Source organism: Callospermophilus lateralis, chromosome 7, assembly GCF_048772815.1.
Source record: "Callospermophilus lateralis isolate mCalLat2 chromosome 7, mCalLat2.hap1, whole genome shotgun sequence".
Lineage (NCBI taxonomy): Eukaryota > Metazoa > Chordata > Mammalia > Rodentia > Sciuridae > Callospermophilus > Callospermophilus lateralis.
Genome location: NC_135311.1, coordinates 6732990 through 6748502, shown reverse-complemented (window position 1 = coordinate 6748502; position 15513 = coordinate 6732990). Strand labels below are relative to the sequence as shown.

The 15513-nt window shown below is 35.8% G+C and overlaps 1 protein-coding gene across 4 annotated transcripts in view; it reads left to right on the top strand.

Moving 5' to 3' along the window:
• Nucleotides 1–15513, top strand: part of Ash1l (ASH1 like histone lysine methyltransferase) — a 178231-nt gene that overhangs the window by 123151 nt on the left and 39567 nt on the right. For all 4 annotated transcript variants that reach the window (XM_076862155.1, XM_076862156.1, XM_076862153.1 and 1 more), the window contains one exon: nt 14931–15004. In XM_076862155.1, the coding sequence (XP_076718270.1) occupies nt 14931–15004 (74 nt within the window). The remainder of the gene's footprint in view (nt 1–14930; nt 15005–15513) is intronic.

Below are 15513 nucleotides of genomic sequence, written 5' to 3'. Positions count from 1 at the left end.
TCCTATTTTGTTGCTCAAAGAAAAAAAAAATTTAACTTATTTTTTAGTTGTAAGAGGACGTAATACCTTTATTTCATTCATTTATATGTGGTGCTGAGGATCGAACCCAGTGCCTCACACATACTAGGTGAACGCTCTACTGCCAAGCTACAACCTCAGCCCTCAAAGAAAATTTTATGTGACGACAATGTCGACAATAAGGTCAGTTGCTTTGAGAGAGCACTTAGAGTATCAAAGAGCATGACTTAAGGAGCCAGAAAGACCTACTTTATCTCTATGTTTGCCATATGTTAATGTGAGTTAAATAGTTACATAAATAAAATAATGATGCATGTTACCATTAAGGGACTCACATTCAATAAATGTAAAGTAGTATTTATTTTTAAGTATTTATATGTGCTAAGAATATATTGCTCAATGGTAGATCATTTACCTAGTATGCACAAGGCCATAGTTTCTTTCCCTAGCACCACAAACAGAAAGAAAATTTACTTTTTCTTTTTCCCCATGAAAAAATGCATTTCAGAATTCTACATTTTAAGATATATGCTTATCAAAATGTGTGTTGTACCCTTAAATTTATGATCGGTTAGTTTTTGACCTGAGTACTAAAGCAATTCATTGAGGAAAGAATAATCTTTTCAGCAAATTGTTTTTTATTAACTAGTGTATACATACATACAAAAGAATGAAGTTGGACCCCCTACTTCATACCATATACAAAAATTAACTCAAAGTGGTTCATCAGTGCCTGGACAGATTGAGTATTCATCATGTTACTCAGAATGGTGCCCAGTTTAAAATCTGTGAAATGTTTATTTCTGGAATTTTCCCACTTAATATATTTTTGTTCTGGGCTTGACTGCAGATAACTAAAACCTGGGAAAGCAAAATCACAATAAAGAGAACTAGTGTTTCAAGTAAGGTATTTATAAATTATATATCCATATATATAAATAACTCAGTTTTTTCCCTTTTTATTTTTTATATTGGGTATTGAACCCAGGGCCATGTAACTACTGAGCCATATTCCCAGCCATTTTTACTTTTTATTTTGATACAGGGTCTCATTAAGTTGCTTAGGGCCTTGCTAAGTTGCTGAGGCTGGCTTTCAATATTTGATCCTCCTGCCTTAGCCTCCCAAGTCTCTGATATTAAGGCATGCACCACTGTGTCCAATTATCTCAGTTTTTCTTTTCTTTCTTTTTTTTTTTTTTTTTAAAGAGAGCGAATATATTTTTTGTAGATGGACACAATACAATGCCTTTATTTTTATGTGGTGCTGAGAATCAAACCAGGGTCCTGCCCGTGCTAGGCGAGTGCTCACCGCTGAGCCACAATCCTATCCCCTCAGTATTTCTTAAAAATAATTTTTAAATGGGTAAATTTGAATAGACATTTCTTAGAAACCAATACAAATTGCCAATAAGCAAATGAAAAGATATTCAGTTATTATGGAAAAACCATAATGAGATACTACTTCACATCCATTGTAATGGTTTTAATTAAAAGATGGGCAAGAAATAGAATTGACAAGGTTATGTAGAAATTAGAACCCTCATACATTACTGGTAAGAACATAAAGTTGTTTGGTAAACATTTTGGCAGGTCTTCAAAAAGTTAAACATAAGCTCAGCTTGGTGGCACATGCCTATAGTCAGGTTCACGACAAGCCTATGCAACATAGCAAGACCTGCTTGAAAAGAAAAGAAAAAGTTAAACAGAGAATTGCAATATGACTCAGTAATTCTACTACTAGGTATATAACCAAGAAAATTACATATGGTCACATAAAACTTAAACACAAATAGTTTTGCAGCAGTATTCTCAATAGGACAAAAGGTGAAAGAACCCCATGTGTCCAGTGGTGAATGAATGAATGAATAAACCAACTGTTGTACATCCACCCAATGAAATATTAATTGCCATTAACAAGGAGTGAAGCACTGAAATACACCACAAAATGGATGTACCTTCAAAACATGCTGTGTGAGACGACTTGGTGTAATCTCAGTGATAGAGCACTTGCTTTAAGCAGCCCTGAACTCAGTCTCTAACACCCCCCAAAAATTAAAAATGATACTGTTTTAAAGAAGACACTCATAAAAACTTTAGATTCTTATGATAGCATTTATATGAAACAACCAGAACAGAAAATACATAAAAATGAAAAGTAGAATAATAATAGTAAGTGACTGAGAGAGGGGAGAACAAAACATGACAGCCTAATGGATGTAGGGTGTCTTAGGGATGATGAATACGTTTTGAAATTATATTGATGGTTATATTAATCAGGTTTCTGCAAGTAAAAAGAATATAATGTAGAGAGAGAACAGAGACTTATATTAAGGAGTTGGCTCATGTGATTGTGGTGGCTGCAAACCCAAAATCTGTAGAGTAGACTGACACAGAAGATGATGTTGCATCTTAAGCCCTATGTCAGCCTGCCAGCAGAATTCCCTCTTGGGGAAGTCGCCCTTTTTTCTACTAAGATCTTCAAGTGATTGGAAAAATTCAACACATTATATAGTGTTATCTGCTTTACTCAGAAGTCTATGATTTCAATGTTAATAGCATCTAAAAAATAGATTCATAGAAATAAAATAATATTTGAACAAATACACCAGGTACCATGATCTAGACAGGTTGTCATATAAAATTAACCATTCCAGTGGTGATAGTTATACATAACAACTGTGTATTTGAAAATCCATTGAATAATGTAGTTTATAAGAGTGAGTGGAAAAAATAACAAAGAAGAAAGAAACACTTGAATGTCTCAATAAAGCTGTTATCTTAAGAATGTGTATTTGTGTTGTTTTTATCATGAATATATTCATCAAAATTAAAGTCATATCTCAATATAAAAAGAAAAATTTAATAGCTGGAACAGTGGTACACATCTGTAATCCCAGCAACTCCATGAAGCTGAGGCAGGAGGATTGCAAATTCAAAACCCAGCCTAGCAACTTAGTGAGGCCCTGTCTCAAAATAAACAATCAAAAAGGGTTAGGCATGTGGCTCAGTTGAGCCCTTTGGATTTAGTTAAGCCCTTCTGGATTCAATCCTTGGTACCCTGCCCCACCCTCCCCCCAAAAAAAGGAAAGAAAGAAAAGAAAAATTTTAATGCTTTGCTTCTTGTGGTTGGTCACAGGTAATTTTAAATGTTAAATGCTTTTTTTATGGAGTGGGAGAATAGGTTATTCAATACAAGAATTTCAAGCCTAAAAACATTAACATCAGGGTAAAATTCTGTGGAATAAATGAAATTGAAATATTCATCTTCAAGAATAAAAATTATTTAAATTTCTAAATGTTAAGGTTTTTTTGTTGTTTTCTTTTTTGGTGAATGGTGGCAAGTATTACATCTTTGATATTCATTAAAATGATATATCCAGAAGTTAAATTATCTGTACTTCTTTAAACTATATTATATGTACAAATACATAAGAGAAATGGTTTTTCAATTTTTAGGGGAGGAATATGGGAACAAAAAAATTCAAAGAAATGGGCATTTGGCCTCTGGAATCAATGAAGTGTTGATTCAAATACCACTTCTATCAATTGCCAATAAGATCCAAAGACTTCAAATTCTTTATAAAAGAAAAAGTAGTTTGAATATTTTTTTAAATATATTTTTAGTTGTCGAAGGACCTTTACTTTATGTATTTATATGCCGTACTAAGAATTGAACCCAGTGCCTCACATGTTAACTGGATAATGTTGAACATGTTACCAGCTCTAGAACTCACTATTTTGATGTATACATTAAAAATATTTCCAGCCTGAATTGTGAAGATGACATGAACTTTTGTACTTAAGCACAGTGCCTACTACTCTGCCCCTTGATTTTCTATAACCAGGTACCTTATATAAGTAAGAAAAGCCACCTGATCTCATTTCTTAAAAACTGAAATGTAGATTCACCATCCCTCATTAACCATTCTGCAAATATAAAAATACAGACCTATTAAAAAATTTAAAAAGTTGTTTTCTTAACTCACATGATGGCAAAAATGACCTGATCTTTTATCCATTCTGGGAATTCAGAAATAAAAAGTGCTTTTGTTTTCTTTATTTAGTATAATATGAATATTCAAGTGTTTTGCTCTAGACCTATTGCCATATTTGATTATGGTATCCTGCTCCAATCCTCTGTGGACAAGTTAAATTGTATATGCGCTGAATTATTTTTATAAACTCTGAAAAAAATTCTAAATTCAAAATAATTTTAGCATCAACATACATTTATCTATCAATCTGTCTGTCTGTCTATCGTGGTACTGGGGATTGAATCCAGGGATGCAGTACCACCAAGCAACATCCCCAACCCCATTTGTTAATTTTTTTTTTTCTTTGAGGTAGGTCTACTAAATGGCTGACGCTGGCCTCCTACCAACCTCTAATCCTCTTACCTTGGTCTCCTGAATCGATGGGATTACAGGCATGTGCCGCTATGCCAGCTGGCATCAGTGATTTTGGTTTTGGGGTTTGTTTTGTTTTGTTTTTTGTACTAGGGATTGAATTCAGGGGCATTCAACCACTGAGCGACATCCCCAGCCCTGTTTAGAGACCAGGTCTCACTGAGTTGCTTAGCGCCTCACTGTTGCTGAGGCTGACTTTAAAACCATGGTTTTCCTGCCTCAGCCTCCCTAGTCACTGGGATTACAGCAAGCAGACCCGGCTTGCTTCAGTAATTTTCCGTAAGGAATTTTATGAACCTGTAATTTAGTTAAATTCTGCAAACAAAATCAAAACTTTGTATAGTACTTATAAATATAAGATGCCAGCCGGTTGTGTTGGTGCACACCTATAATCCCAGTAACTTGGGAGGTTGAGGCAGGAGGATTGAAGTTCAAGGCCAACCTCAGCAACTTAGTAAGGCCCTCAGTAACCCAGTGAAAAATCTTGTCTCAAAATTTAAAAGGGCTGGGGATGAAGCTCAGCGATTAAGGGCCTGTGGTTTTAATCCCCAGTACTAAAAAAATATACACACACACACACATACATGTATATATGATGCATCAGTTATAAGGTGCATTATCATTTGCTTTACTGTTAGGAACGAGAGGAGGCTGGAGATGTAGCTCAGTTGTAGAGTGCTTTCCCAACATATGCAAGGCCCTGAGTTTGATTTCCAGCACCACAAACATTTTAATTGCCAGGCACAGTGGTACACGCTTTAATTCTATTCTGGAAGCTGAGACTGGAGGATAACAAGTTTGAGGCTATCCTGGACAACTTGAAAAACCCTGACTCAAAATGTTAAAAGGACTGATGGATGGTTGGGGATATAACTAAGTGGTAAATCGCTTGCCTAGCGTGTAAGGCCCTGAGTTCAATCTCCAGCATCACACGAAAGAAGAAAAAAAAATGCAAAAAGGGCTGCTCAGTTCTTCAGAGCACTTGCATAGCATACACAAAACCTTTGGTTTAATCCCTAGTTCCACAAAAAGAAAAATAAAATTCTGCCATTATTGTAAACATTGTAACTGACTATCAATTAAAGATATATCCTGTTTTAAAAAATGAAAATGTTCTTTATGGTATCAGAAAACATGAAAGGATTAGGACATGATGATAAACTTTTGAGGGCACAATTAGAAAGGAGCAAAATCCTTCCAAATCAATAGGGAAAAGTAATCAGTGTAGAAATATATCAATCCTTCTTTAAAATGTTTTTTTTTTTTTTTTTTTTTTTTTGGTACCCGAGTGCTTAATTAAGCTTGATAACAGGATATCACCTTCTTATTACAAATGGGAAACAAAACCAAAGCTCTGTGAAAACCTATAACTAATTGACTTACATTAGTGATTAGTGTCAGAACTTATGTAGGCTTTTTAGGTTGGGAATTGGGACTGGACAATAAACACTTTAGGTCCGAGTAAGGCAGAGCTGAAACTGAGCTTTGTATTTAAAGTCTGAATTCTAGAAGTGCCATTCCTTACCATGTAAAGCTTCAAAAACCGGGGCTGGGGATGTCGCTCAGGCGGTGGCGTGCTCGCTTGGCATGTGTGCGGCCCGGGTTCCATCCTCAGCACCACATACAAAGATGCTGTGTCTGCCGATAACTGAAAAGTAAAGTGTTGAAATTCTCTCTCTCTCTCTCTCTCTCTCTCTCTCTCTCTCTCTCTCTCTCTCTCTCTCCCCCTCTCTCACTCTCTCTTTAAAAAAAAAAAAAGCTTCAAAAACCAATGAAAGGATTTTTATAAACCACTTAACTGTTTTGTTCACTGAGAGTACTTGGCAGCTATGATACACCAGTAGCAATGAGCACACCTAGCAAATTCCTTTAAAATACGAAAGTCAAACCTTGACTTCTAAATACCATCAACTATTAAAACAAAGGGTAGGCATTGTGGTGCATGCCTGTGATCTGAGCTACTCAGAATGCTAAGGCACAAGTATCACAAGTTTGAGGCCAGCCTTTGTAACCTAATGTAAGACCTCTTCTCAAAATTTTAATTTTTTTTAAGAGAGAAAAAAATTAATATCTATTTTTCAGTTTTCGGTGGACACAACATCTTCATTTTTAAATTTTTATGTGGTGCTGAGGATCGAACCCAGCGCCCCATGCATACCAGGCGAGCACGTTACCACTTGAGCCACATCCTCAGCCCCCACTTCTCAAAATTTTAAAAAATACAAGAGCTAGGGATGTAACTCAGTGATAATGTTCCCCTGGATTCAACCCCCAATACCACAAAAAATAAATAAATAAATAAAAACAAGCTCCTGGAGAAAATAACTTATTCCATTTCTAGGCTATGGAAGTAAAGCATGAGCCTGGACTGTCTCTTTTTGCAGAGGAGATAGATACTAGGGATTGAACTCAGAGGCACTCAACAATTGAGCCACACACGCCTGTAATCCCAGCATCTCAGGAGACTGAGGCAGGAGGATTCCAAGGTCAAGGCCAGCCTGCACAACTTAGTGAGACCCTGTCTGAAAATAAAAAAATAAAGAGCTGGGGATATGGCACAGTGGTAAAGCAACCTCTGGGTCAAGTCCTAGTGTTTTTGTTTTTTTTTTTTTTAAATCAATAAAATTTTCCTCAGAAAAGAAACAAGTTTGAAAAGATCAAGAAAGCTAATAACCCCTGGCTTCATTGAAAAGAAAATGATAACACAAATGGTCAGTAAGTTGTGAAATAAATGAGATAATATCACAGGAGGTCCTACAGCTATTAAGAGGTTAATAAGGTATTGTTAGGGATAATTTTATGCCAATGTACAATACAATTTAGATAATGTAGGCAAATTCCTTTAAAATACAGAAAATTGATATGATGAAGTAGAATATCAGCCTGTATCTTAAAGTGAATTCCTTACCAAAATTGTTCACATTTTAAAAATTCCATATCTACACAGTTTCCATGGTGAAATCTGTTGTATGTTTTACAAAGACATAACACCAGTCTTACTTTCAGAAAATAGGGAGCAACTTACTTTTTAGCTTTTTTTATGAGGCTTCTACAGAGCTGACATGAAACCAGATAAAGACATCAGAGCGCAAAAACATCTATAGAATAAAATCTATCATAATGACATTTAGGACTGGGGTTGTGGCTCAGTAGCAGAGCACTTGCCTAGCATATATGAGGCACTGGGTTTGATTCTCAGCACCACATATAAATAAATAAAGGTCCATGGACAATTAAAAAATATTTTTTAAAAACTTTAAAAAAACAAAAACATAATACAAAAAAAAGAAAATTAGTACATAGTTTTCTTTTTTTAGAAGTAGTTGGATGCAATACCTTTATTATTTATTTTTATGTGGTTCTGAGGATCGAACCCAGGACCTTGCATATGCTAGATGAGCGCTCTACTGCTGAGTCACACCCAGCCCCCAGAATTTTTTTATTTATATATATTTTTTCTTTTAAATAATTTATTGTAATTAGGTATATATGACAGCAGAATGCATCTTGATTCATTGTACACAATTGCAGCACAACTTTACATTTCTATGCTTCTACATGATGTAGGATCACACCATATGTGCAGTCCTGCATGCACCTAGGGTACTTCCACTATCTTTCCTACCCCCATGCACCCTCCCTACCCTTTGCCCAAAGTTTTTCCATTTTTCCCATGCCTCCCTGATCCCCATTATGGATCAACATCCACTTATCAGAGAGAATATTAAGCATTTGTTTTTTGGGGATTGGCTTACTTCACTAAGCATGACATTCTCCAACTTCATCCATTTACCTGCAAATGGTATAATTTAGTTTCTTTATCCACTAATCTGTTGAAGGGCCTCTAGGTTGCTTCCACAGTTTAGGTGTTGTGAATTGAGCTGCTATGAACATTGATGTGGCTGCATTATTATCGTATGCTGATTTTAAGTCCTTTGGCTATAGACCAAGGAGTGGGATACCTGGGTCAAATGGTGGAACACAATTTTCTTAATCTTCTAAAAGGCATCTATACTTAACATTCATGATGAAATATTGATGCTGCCTCCTAAGATTGAAAAGAAGGTAAAGATGTCTGCTTTTACTACATGTACTAAGCATTGTCTGGTTGATCTAACCAGTGTATTAAGTAAAAAAGGTGAATTCAAGTTGTAATTATGTGGACGGAAGAAGTGAAACTATTTCCATTCACAAATGACATGATTACTTGTATAGAGAATCCAAAGAGAGCTGCAGAAAAAATACTGTTTGTTGTAACACAAGTAGTAAGAACATGGGAAACATTCAGTATTTTAAAATGATTGTATTCTTACAAAACTGATTTTCTCCTAATATTTGATGCAACAGTCTTGTTACTAAGTGAAAGAAGCCAAGCTGAAAAGTCTGTGTACTGTTTGATTTCAGCTATTGTTTGTAACAAAGGTATGATTCTGATGAGGGATGTTTATAATGAGGAAGGCTATGTATGTAGGGGAAGAGGGCATATGAGAAATCTGTGTATCTTATACTCAATTTTGTTGTGAACCTAAAATATAAAGTCCATTTTTTAGAAAATCAGTTGTATTCCTACATACTAAAAGCAAATGGTTGGAAAATGATTTTTTTTCTTTTTTAAACACTGGGGATTGAACCCAGGGGTCTTCAACCACTGAGCTGTGTTTCTAGTTCTTTTTATTATTTAGTGTGAAACAGACTCTCATTAAGTTACCCACATGGCCTCCAATTTGAGATCCTCCTGCCTTAGCCTTCTGAGGAGCTGGGATTGCAGATTGCAGGTATGTACCACCATGCCTGGCAGGGGTTTTTTTTGTTTGTTTGTTTGTTTGTTTTTTGAACTGGGAATTAAACCCAGAGGCATTTTACCATTGAGTCACTGCCCCAGAAGCTTTTTTGTTTTATTTTATTTTGAGGCAGAGTCTTATTAAGATGCTTAAGGCCTCACTGAATTATTGAGGCTAGCCTCCAATTTATAGTCCAACTGCCTCACCCTCCCTTGGTTTAGCATTCATTTTTAAAAAATTACATTTACTTTACTGTTATTAAGAGTTGATGAGTACATGTTCATTTGGTTTAAAACTCAATAAAGAACCTGGGTCAAAAAATGAAGCTTGGGCTGGGGTCGCAGCTCAGTGGTAGAGCACTTGCCTTGCACATGTGAGGCACTGGATTCAATCCTCAGCACCACATAAAAATAAATAAAGGTATTGTGTCTGTCTACAACTAAAAAGTTTATTTTTAAAAAAAGAAAAGATGGAAGCTTGATGGATGTGGTGGTGTAAGCCTGTAATCCCAGCAACTTAAAGAGACTGAAACAGGAGGATCAAAAGTTCAAAGTAAGCCTAAACTACTTAGTGAGGCCCTAAGTAACATAGCAAGATCCTGTCTCAAAAATAAAAACATAACAATGGCTGGGGATGTGGGTCAATGGTTAAGCACCCCTGGGTTCAATTCCTGGTACAAAAAAAAAGATAAAACTAAAAAGTAAAATAAAAGATGAATTTTGCCAGGTGCAATGTCACATGCCATGATCCCAGCAACTCAGGAGGCTAAGGCAGATAATCACATGTTCAGAGCTAGCCTCAGCAACTTAGTACAAATCTGTCTCAAAATAAGAAATAAAAAGGGCTGGGCTGGGGTTGTGGCTCAGTGGTAGTGTGCTCACCTAGCATGCGTGAGGCTCTGGGTTCAATTCTCGGCACCACATAAAAATAAAGACAATAAAAGTCCATCAACAACTAAAAAAATAATGTAAGAAAAAAAAGGGCTAGGGGTATTGCTCAGTGGTTAAGTGTCCTTGGGTTCAATTCTTGGTACCAGGAAAAAAAAAAAAAGGAGACGCCTCCTTCCCAAAGATAAAGTTTCACATATACCCTTTCAGACTTTTTCCTATGCACATATAGCTGTTTTTTTTTTTTCAACCACTTCCTATGAAAGTTTACATTGTTGAGAAAAATGAAGAATTTTTTACAGTGAATACATTATATCCTCTCACCTAAATTCTATCACCAATATTTTATGTTATTTGGTTTGTTCTATGTGTATCTATATATATCATCTCTGTACATATGTTAGTTTATCTTACTTTTAAATGTACTCTAAATTGCATGCTGACTCTCTGAAAATAGCCTGCATTCTCCCTGGAATGTGTATTCCTTGCTTTAGCCCAAACTTCTGTCTTGAGACTGCCCCATTCTCCTTTGAATTTATATCTACTTTAGATAAACATGTCTGTGCCCATGAAAATACATAAATAAAGTAAATTACAGACAATATATTCCCTAGGGCTGAGGCTTAGTGGTAGAACACCTGCCTAGCATGTGTGAGGCCTTGGTTTCATTCCCAGCATAGAGTTGAAGAGTGGGGCGGGGTGATATACATATACTCCTGTACACACAACCTACGTGTTTAACATTCCAGAACCGAATCTCAGTATTGCTTTATAGGTTCATGTTTTGAGGTAAATTTGCCATAAACAAAATACACAAATCTCAATGTGCATTTTCTGCTTTTATAAATGCACCCACCTGTTTAAACCACACCCTTCCCTTTTGTATGTATATATGTACGTATGTGTGTATTACATCCCTTTTTAATTTTTCAGTTTGAGACAGAGTCAGTCTCACTAAGTTGCTTGGGACCTTGCCAAATTGCTGGGACTGACCTAAAATTTGCAATCCTCATTCCTCAGCCAGGTGGGATTACAGGTGTGCACCATTCCGCCTGGCTCCAAACCCTTCTCAATAATACTACCATCACCCCATAAATTTTCTTCATTCCCCTTCCCAATCAGTCCGACCATATCTAGCTATTTAATGTTTTTAGTATTTACAGAAATGAACTTGTGCTATAATGTTCAAAAACTTGGAGACATGTTATATTTTCACATGAATACATAATATACCCCTTTTCATTTTAGTTAACTACATAATGTTACATTATTTGTATGTGCCAAAATTTTATTTTGGGCTGGGGATATACCTCCTTGGTAGAGTGCTTTCCTTGCATACACAAAGCCCTGTGTTCAATTCCCAGCACCACAAAAGAAACAATTTTATTTCATCCAGATGTAGTAGCACACACCTATCTATAATACCAGCAGCTTTGAAGGCTGAGGCAGGAGGATCATGAGTTTAAAATTGGCCTCCGCAACTTATCAAGACCCTAAGTAACTCATTGAGAACCCTGTCATTAAATAAAATATGAAAAAGGACTGGCATGTGGCTCAAAAGTAAAGTGCCCCTGGGTTACATCCTCAGTATTAAAAAAAAAAAAAAAGAAGAGATAAGTTAATTTTACATTTTTTGCAAATGTTTCTAATGCCTGGCTTAATAGGAGACAGCGAAGTTTTTGAGTGTAACTTTATGTAGAAATCTGATCTCATACACATTGGAAAACAAGAGGACTATTTCAACACCAACTTCAGATAATTGGATTTTTTTTATACCATACCAAAAGTATAAATGTGATAATTTCTTTAAGGTCAGTTTCAATGTGGAATCTGAAATCACTGAGCTTTTTGTAGTCGATTACATTAAAATCCATTGGTCTCTTGTAGTTTGGATGGAAGTTTTACCATTCCATGAATTTATCACATTTCATGTTTTTTAGTGAGAAAAAAATAACTTAATTCACAGGGAACTGTGACGCACGCATGCCCTGTCATCTCACCTACTCTGGGAGCTGAGACAGGAAGCTCACAATTTCCAGGCCAGTGTGGGCTAAATTAAAAGACCGTGTCTCAAACTTCAGGACAGGTGTAGCTCAGTGGTACAGCACCCCTAGATTCAATCCCTACTGGCACACAAAGAAAAAGGGGAGGGGGAATCATTGAATTATATATTTCTTTCATATATATATATATATATATATATTTATTCTTGTTTCATCAAATTTTATCTTTGGCAACAAATGTTGTCATTTTTCCTTTTTTAGTTGTTTGGGGTTGGGGGGGTTGTTTGTTGGTTTTGTTTTTGTTTTTATTTGGTTTGGGATGGTTTTTTGAGATACATCTTGCTGAATTACAGGAGCTGAACTTGAACTTGTGATCCTTCTACCTCAGCCTTCCAAGTATCTAGGATTATAGGCATTTGCCTCCACCACCCAGCTGTCAGTTTTGCTTCAATTTATTCATTTATTTTAGTTATAGATGGACATAATACCCTTTTGGTGGGGTGGGGGTACCGAAATTTGAATTCAGGGGCACTCAGCATATGAGCTACATCCAAGCCCTCTTTTGTATCTTATTTAGAGATGGGGTCTTGCTTGCTTAGTGCTTTGCTTTTGCTGAGGCTGGCTTTGAACTCATTATCCTCCTCCTCGTCATCCTGAGGAATTACAGGTGTGGGCCACTGTACCCCGCTTATTATTCATTTTTTTCAATTTTTTTTTATTTTTTTTTATTTTTTAGTTGTAGTTGGACACAATAAATTTTATTTATGTATTTTATTTTTTTTAATATATATTTTTTAGTTATAGTTGGACACAATATTTTTATTAATTTATTTTTATGTGTTGTTGTGGTTCAAACCCAGGGCCTCACCCGTATTAGGCGAGCACGCTGTCACTGAGACACAATCCCAGACCTATTTATTTATTTTTAAGTTGTGCTGAGGATCAAACCCAGAACCTCACACATGCTAGGTGAGCACCCTACCGCTGAGCCCCAGCCCCAGCCTCTCATTTATTTATTTTTATGCGGTGTTGAGGATCAAACCCAGTGCCTCACATGTTCTAGGCAAGTGCTCTACCACTGAGCCACATCCCCAGCCCCTGTTAGTTGTGCTTCTTGAAGTAACAAGGTCACTTTGCTTGATTTCAGTGCACATATTTTAGTGACCATAGTTTGTTCTTACAAATAAAAATAGTGTCACTTGAAAACAGCAACCAGTTTTCTAGATATAATGGTGCAAACTGTAATCTCCCGAGATTCAGGTCAGCCTCAGCAACATAGTGAGACCATGTCTCAAAATAAGGACTATAGTTATAGCTCGGTGGGAAAGCACCCCTGGATTCAATCTTCAGTACCAAAAAAATAAATAAATAATAGGAAAAAGCAATTTGTTTCAAATATTTTTATAAATGCTTCTTCCCTGAAACAGCCATCCTACTTCAGTATGCAATAGGGATACCTTATGCATACTTCCATTGTGCTATGCAGAATGTTGAAAATATTGTGGGTCAAGATTTAGTGTAGTTTTTTCTTTGTCAAGAACATTCTTATATAACTTCACATGTGTATAATATGTCAAAATATAATCTACTTTCATGTAGAACTAATGAGAACAAATAAAAATTAATAAAATTAATAAATAAAAGAACATTCTTAAATGAAGCTGACCTTTTTTTCCCCTCCCATGTATGTGTGGAGAATAATACAGTAACTCCTATTACTTTGTGCCATTGCGTTGATTTACTACAATGCCAGAAGTTTTACCAATTGTTGCTTTTATGCCATCAGTGCAAATTTCAGCACAATGAGAAAGGTATATAATAATAGTATCATTAAAATAGTTTTGACCTCTCAAATCCTCTTTAGTCAGCAGAGCACACTAAGTCTTTCAACAAGAGAGTTAAGTATTCTAGGGGTTAGAGAAGACCAAAGGTCATACACAGTAAAGAAGCTAGAGCTGGAAAAAAACTTTATAAGGTAGAAAGAGAGCTTTGAAATTTGGCCTATAAGTGGTGGTACACGCTTATACCAGCTGCTTGAGAGGCTGAGGCAGGAGGATCACAGGTTTTAGAGTCTAGCCTTGGCAATTTATGTAACTCGGTAGTAGAACACCCCCACATTGAAATTCAGGTACCCCAAAAAAATAACAGTATTTCAGTAGGTTGGAAGAAATGTTAACAGGTCATAAGATTACATGGACTCTTGAGTTATTTAAATAGATTTCCCCTTCTTATAGTTAAATTTGCACTAAATGTAATAATGGAAAGGAGAGCAGATGCCAGATCTGTATGGTTAATAGTTTTAATTGTCAAATAATTCTTAGTATTAACTTCATAGTGACCTGTGTATTTTTAGTAGTAATTTTACTGTCATTTATTTTATAGAAACTACTGTAAAATTAAAATATATCTTTAGTATATGTCACATGGAGTATAGTTGAAAAAAGCTGAAATTAAAAATTGATGGTAGAGGCCCGGTGTGGTGGTGCACATCTGTGATCCCAGCAGCTAGGAGGCTGAAGCAGGATGATTATGAGTTCAAAGCCAGCCTCAGCAACTTACCAAGGCCCTAGACAACTTAGCAAGACCCCGTCTTTAAGTAAAAAATAAAAAGGGCTGGGGATTTGGCTCAGTAGTTAAGTGCCCCTGGTTTTAGTCCCTGGTACTCAAAAAATAAACAAAATAAAAAATTGATGGTGGAAAAGTCCATAAAATTTTTTTTAAAAATTCTTATTTCTATTGTCAATGCATATTGATATTGTTGTTGCTTGATCCTTTGTATGAGTACATAGGTGTTCAAATTGATAGTTTTTTTGTTTGTTTGTTTGTTTGTTTCAGGAAAGTATCTAAGACAAAAGAGAATTGACTTCCAGCTTCCTTATGACATCCTATGGCAGTGGAAACACAATCAGGTACAAAGAGCCTATTTTAATAGATTTCATTCTTAAGCGGTTAAGGATGGAAGGCATGGAATGCAAGTCTCTTCCTCTGCCCCTTGTTATGTTTTCCTCTTAGGAAAAATCAAGAAGTGTCCCTGTGAATGTTAGAGACTAAGAAAAGTAAATTTGCATTCATATTTAATGTGACCTATTTGTCTATATTCATACTGCAAAATAGCAGTAAGTTCCTGCCTCACTAGGCAACCTTCTGTTATTCTTGGCTTTTATTCTGGTAGCAAAGATTTTGTTCTGTAAGAATTCTGTTTGATGCAGGTCTCAGGAGAATACAGATGTATTGCCAGCAGCACTAGGAAATTTTAGGCTTTATTTTGATTGGCCCCTTCCTATTGATTTGGAATTTATTTCTCACATACAAAAGAGATTCTTCTACCAAAGGAAGCAAGGAAGTGTTTAACACTCTTATACTGCCAGAAGTCCTTTAACTATATTGGTAACTAAAAATAGAAAGGTCCAGTTTTTCT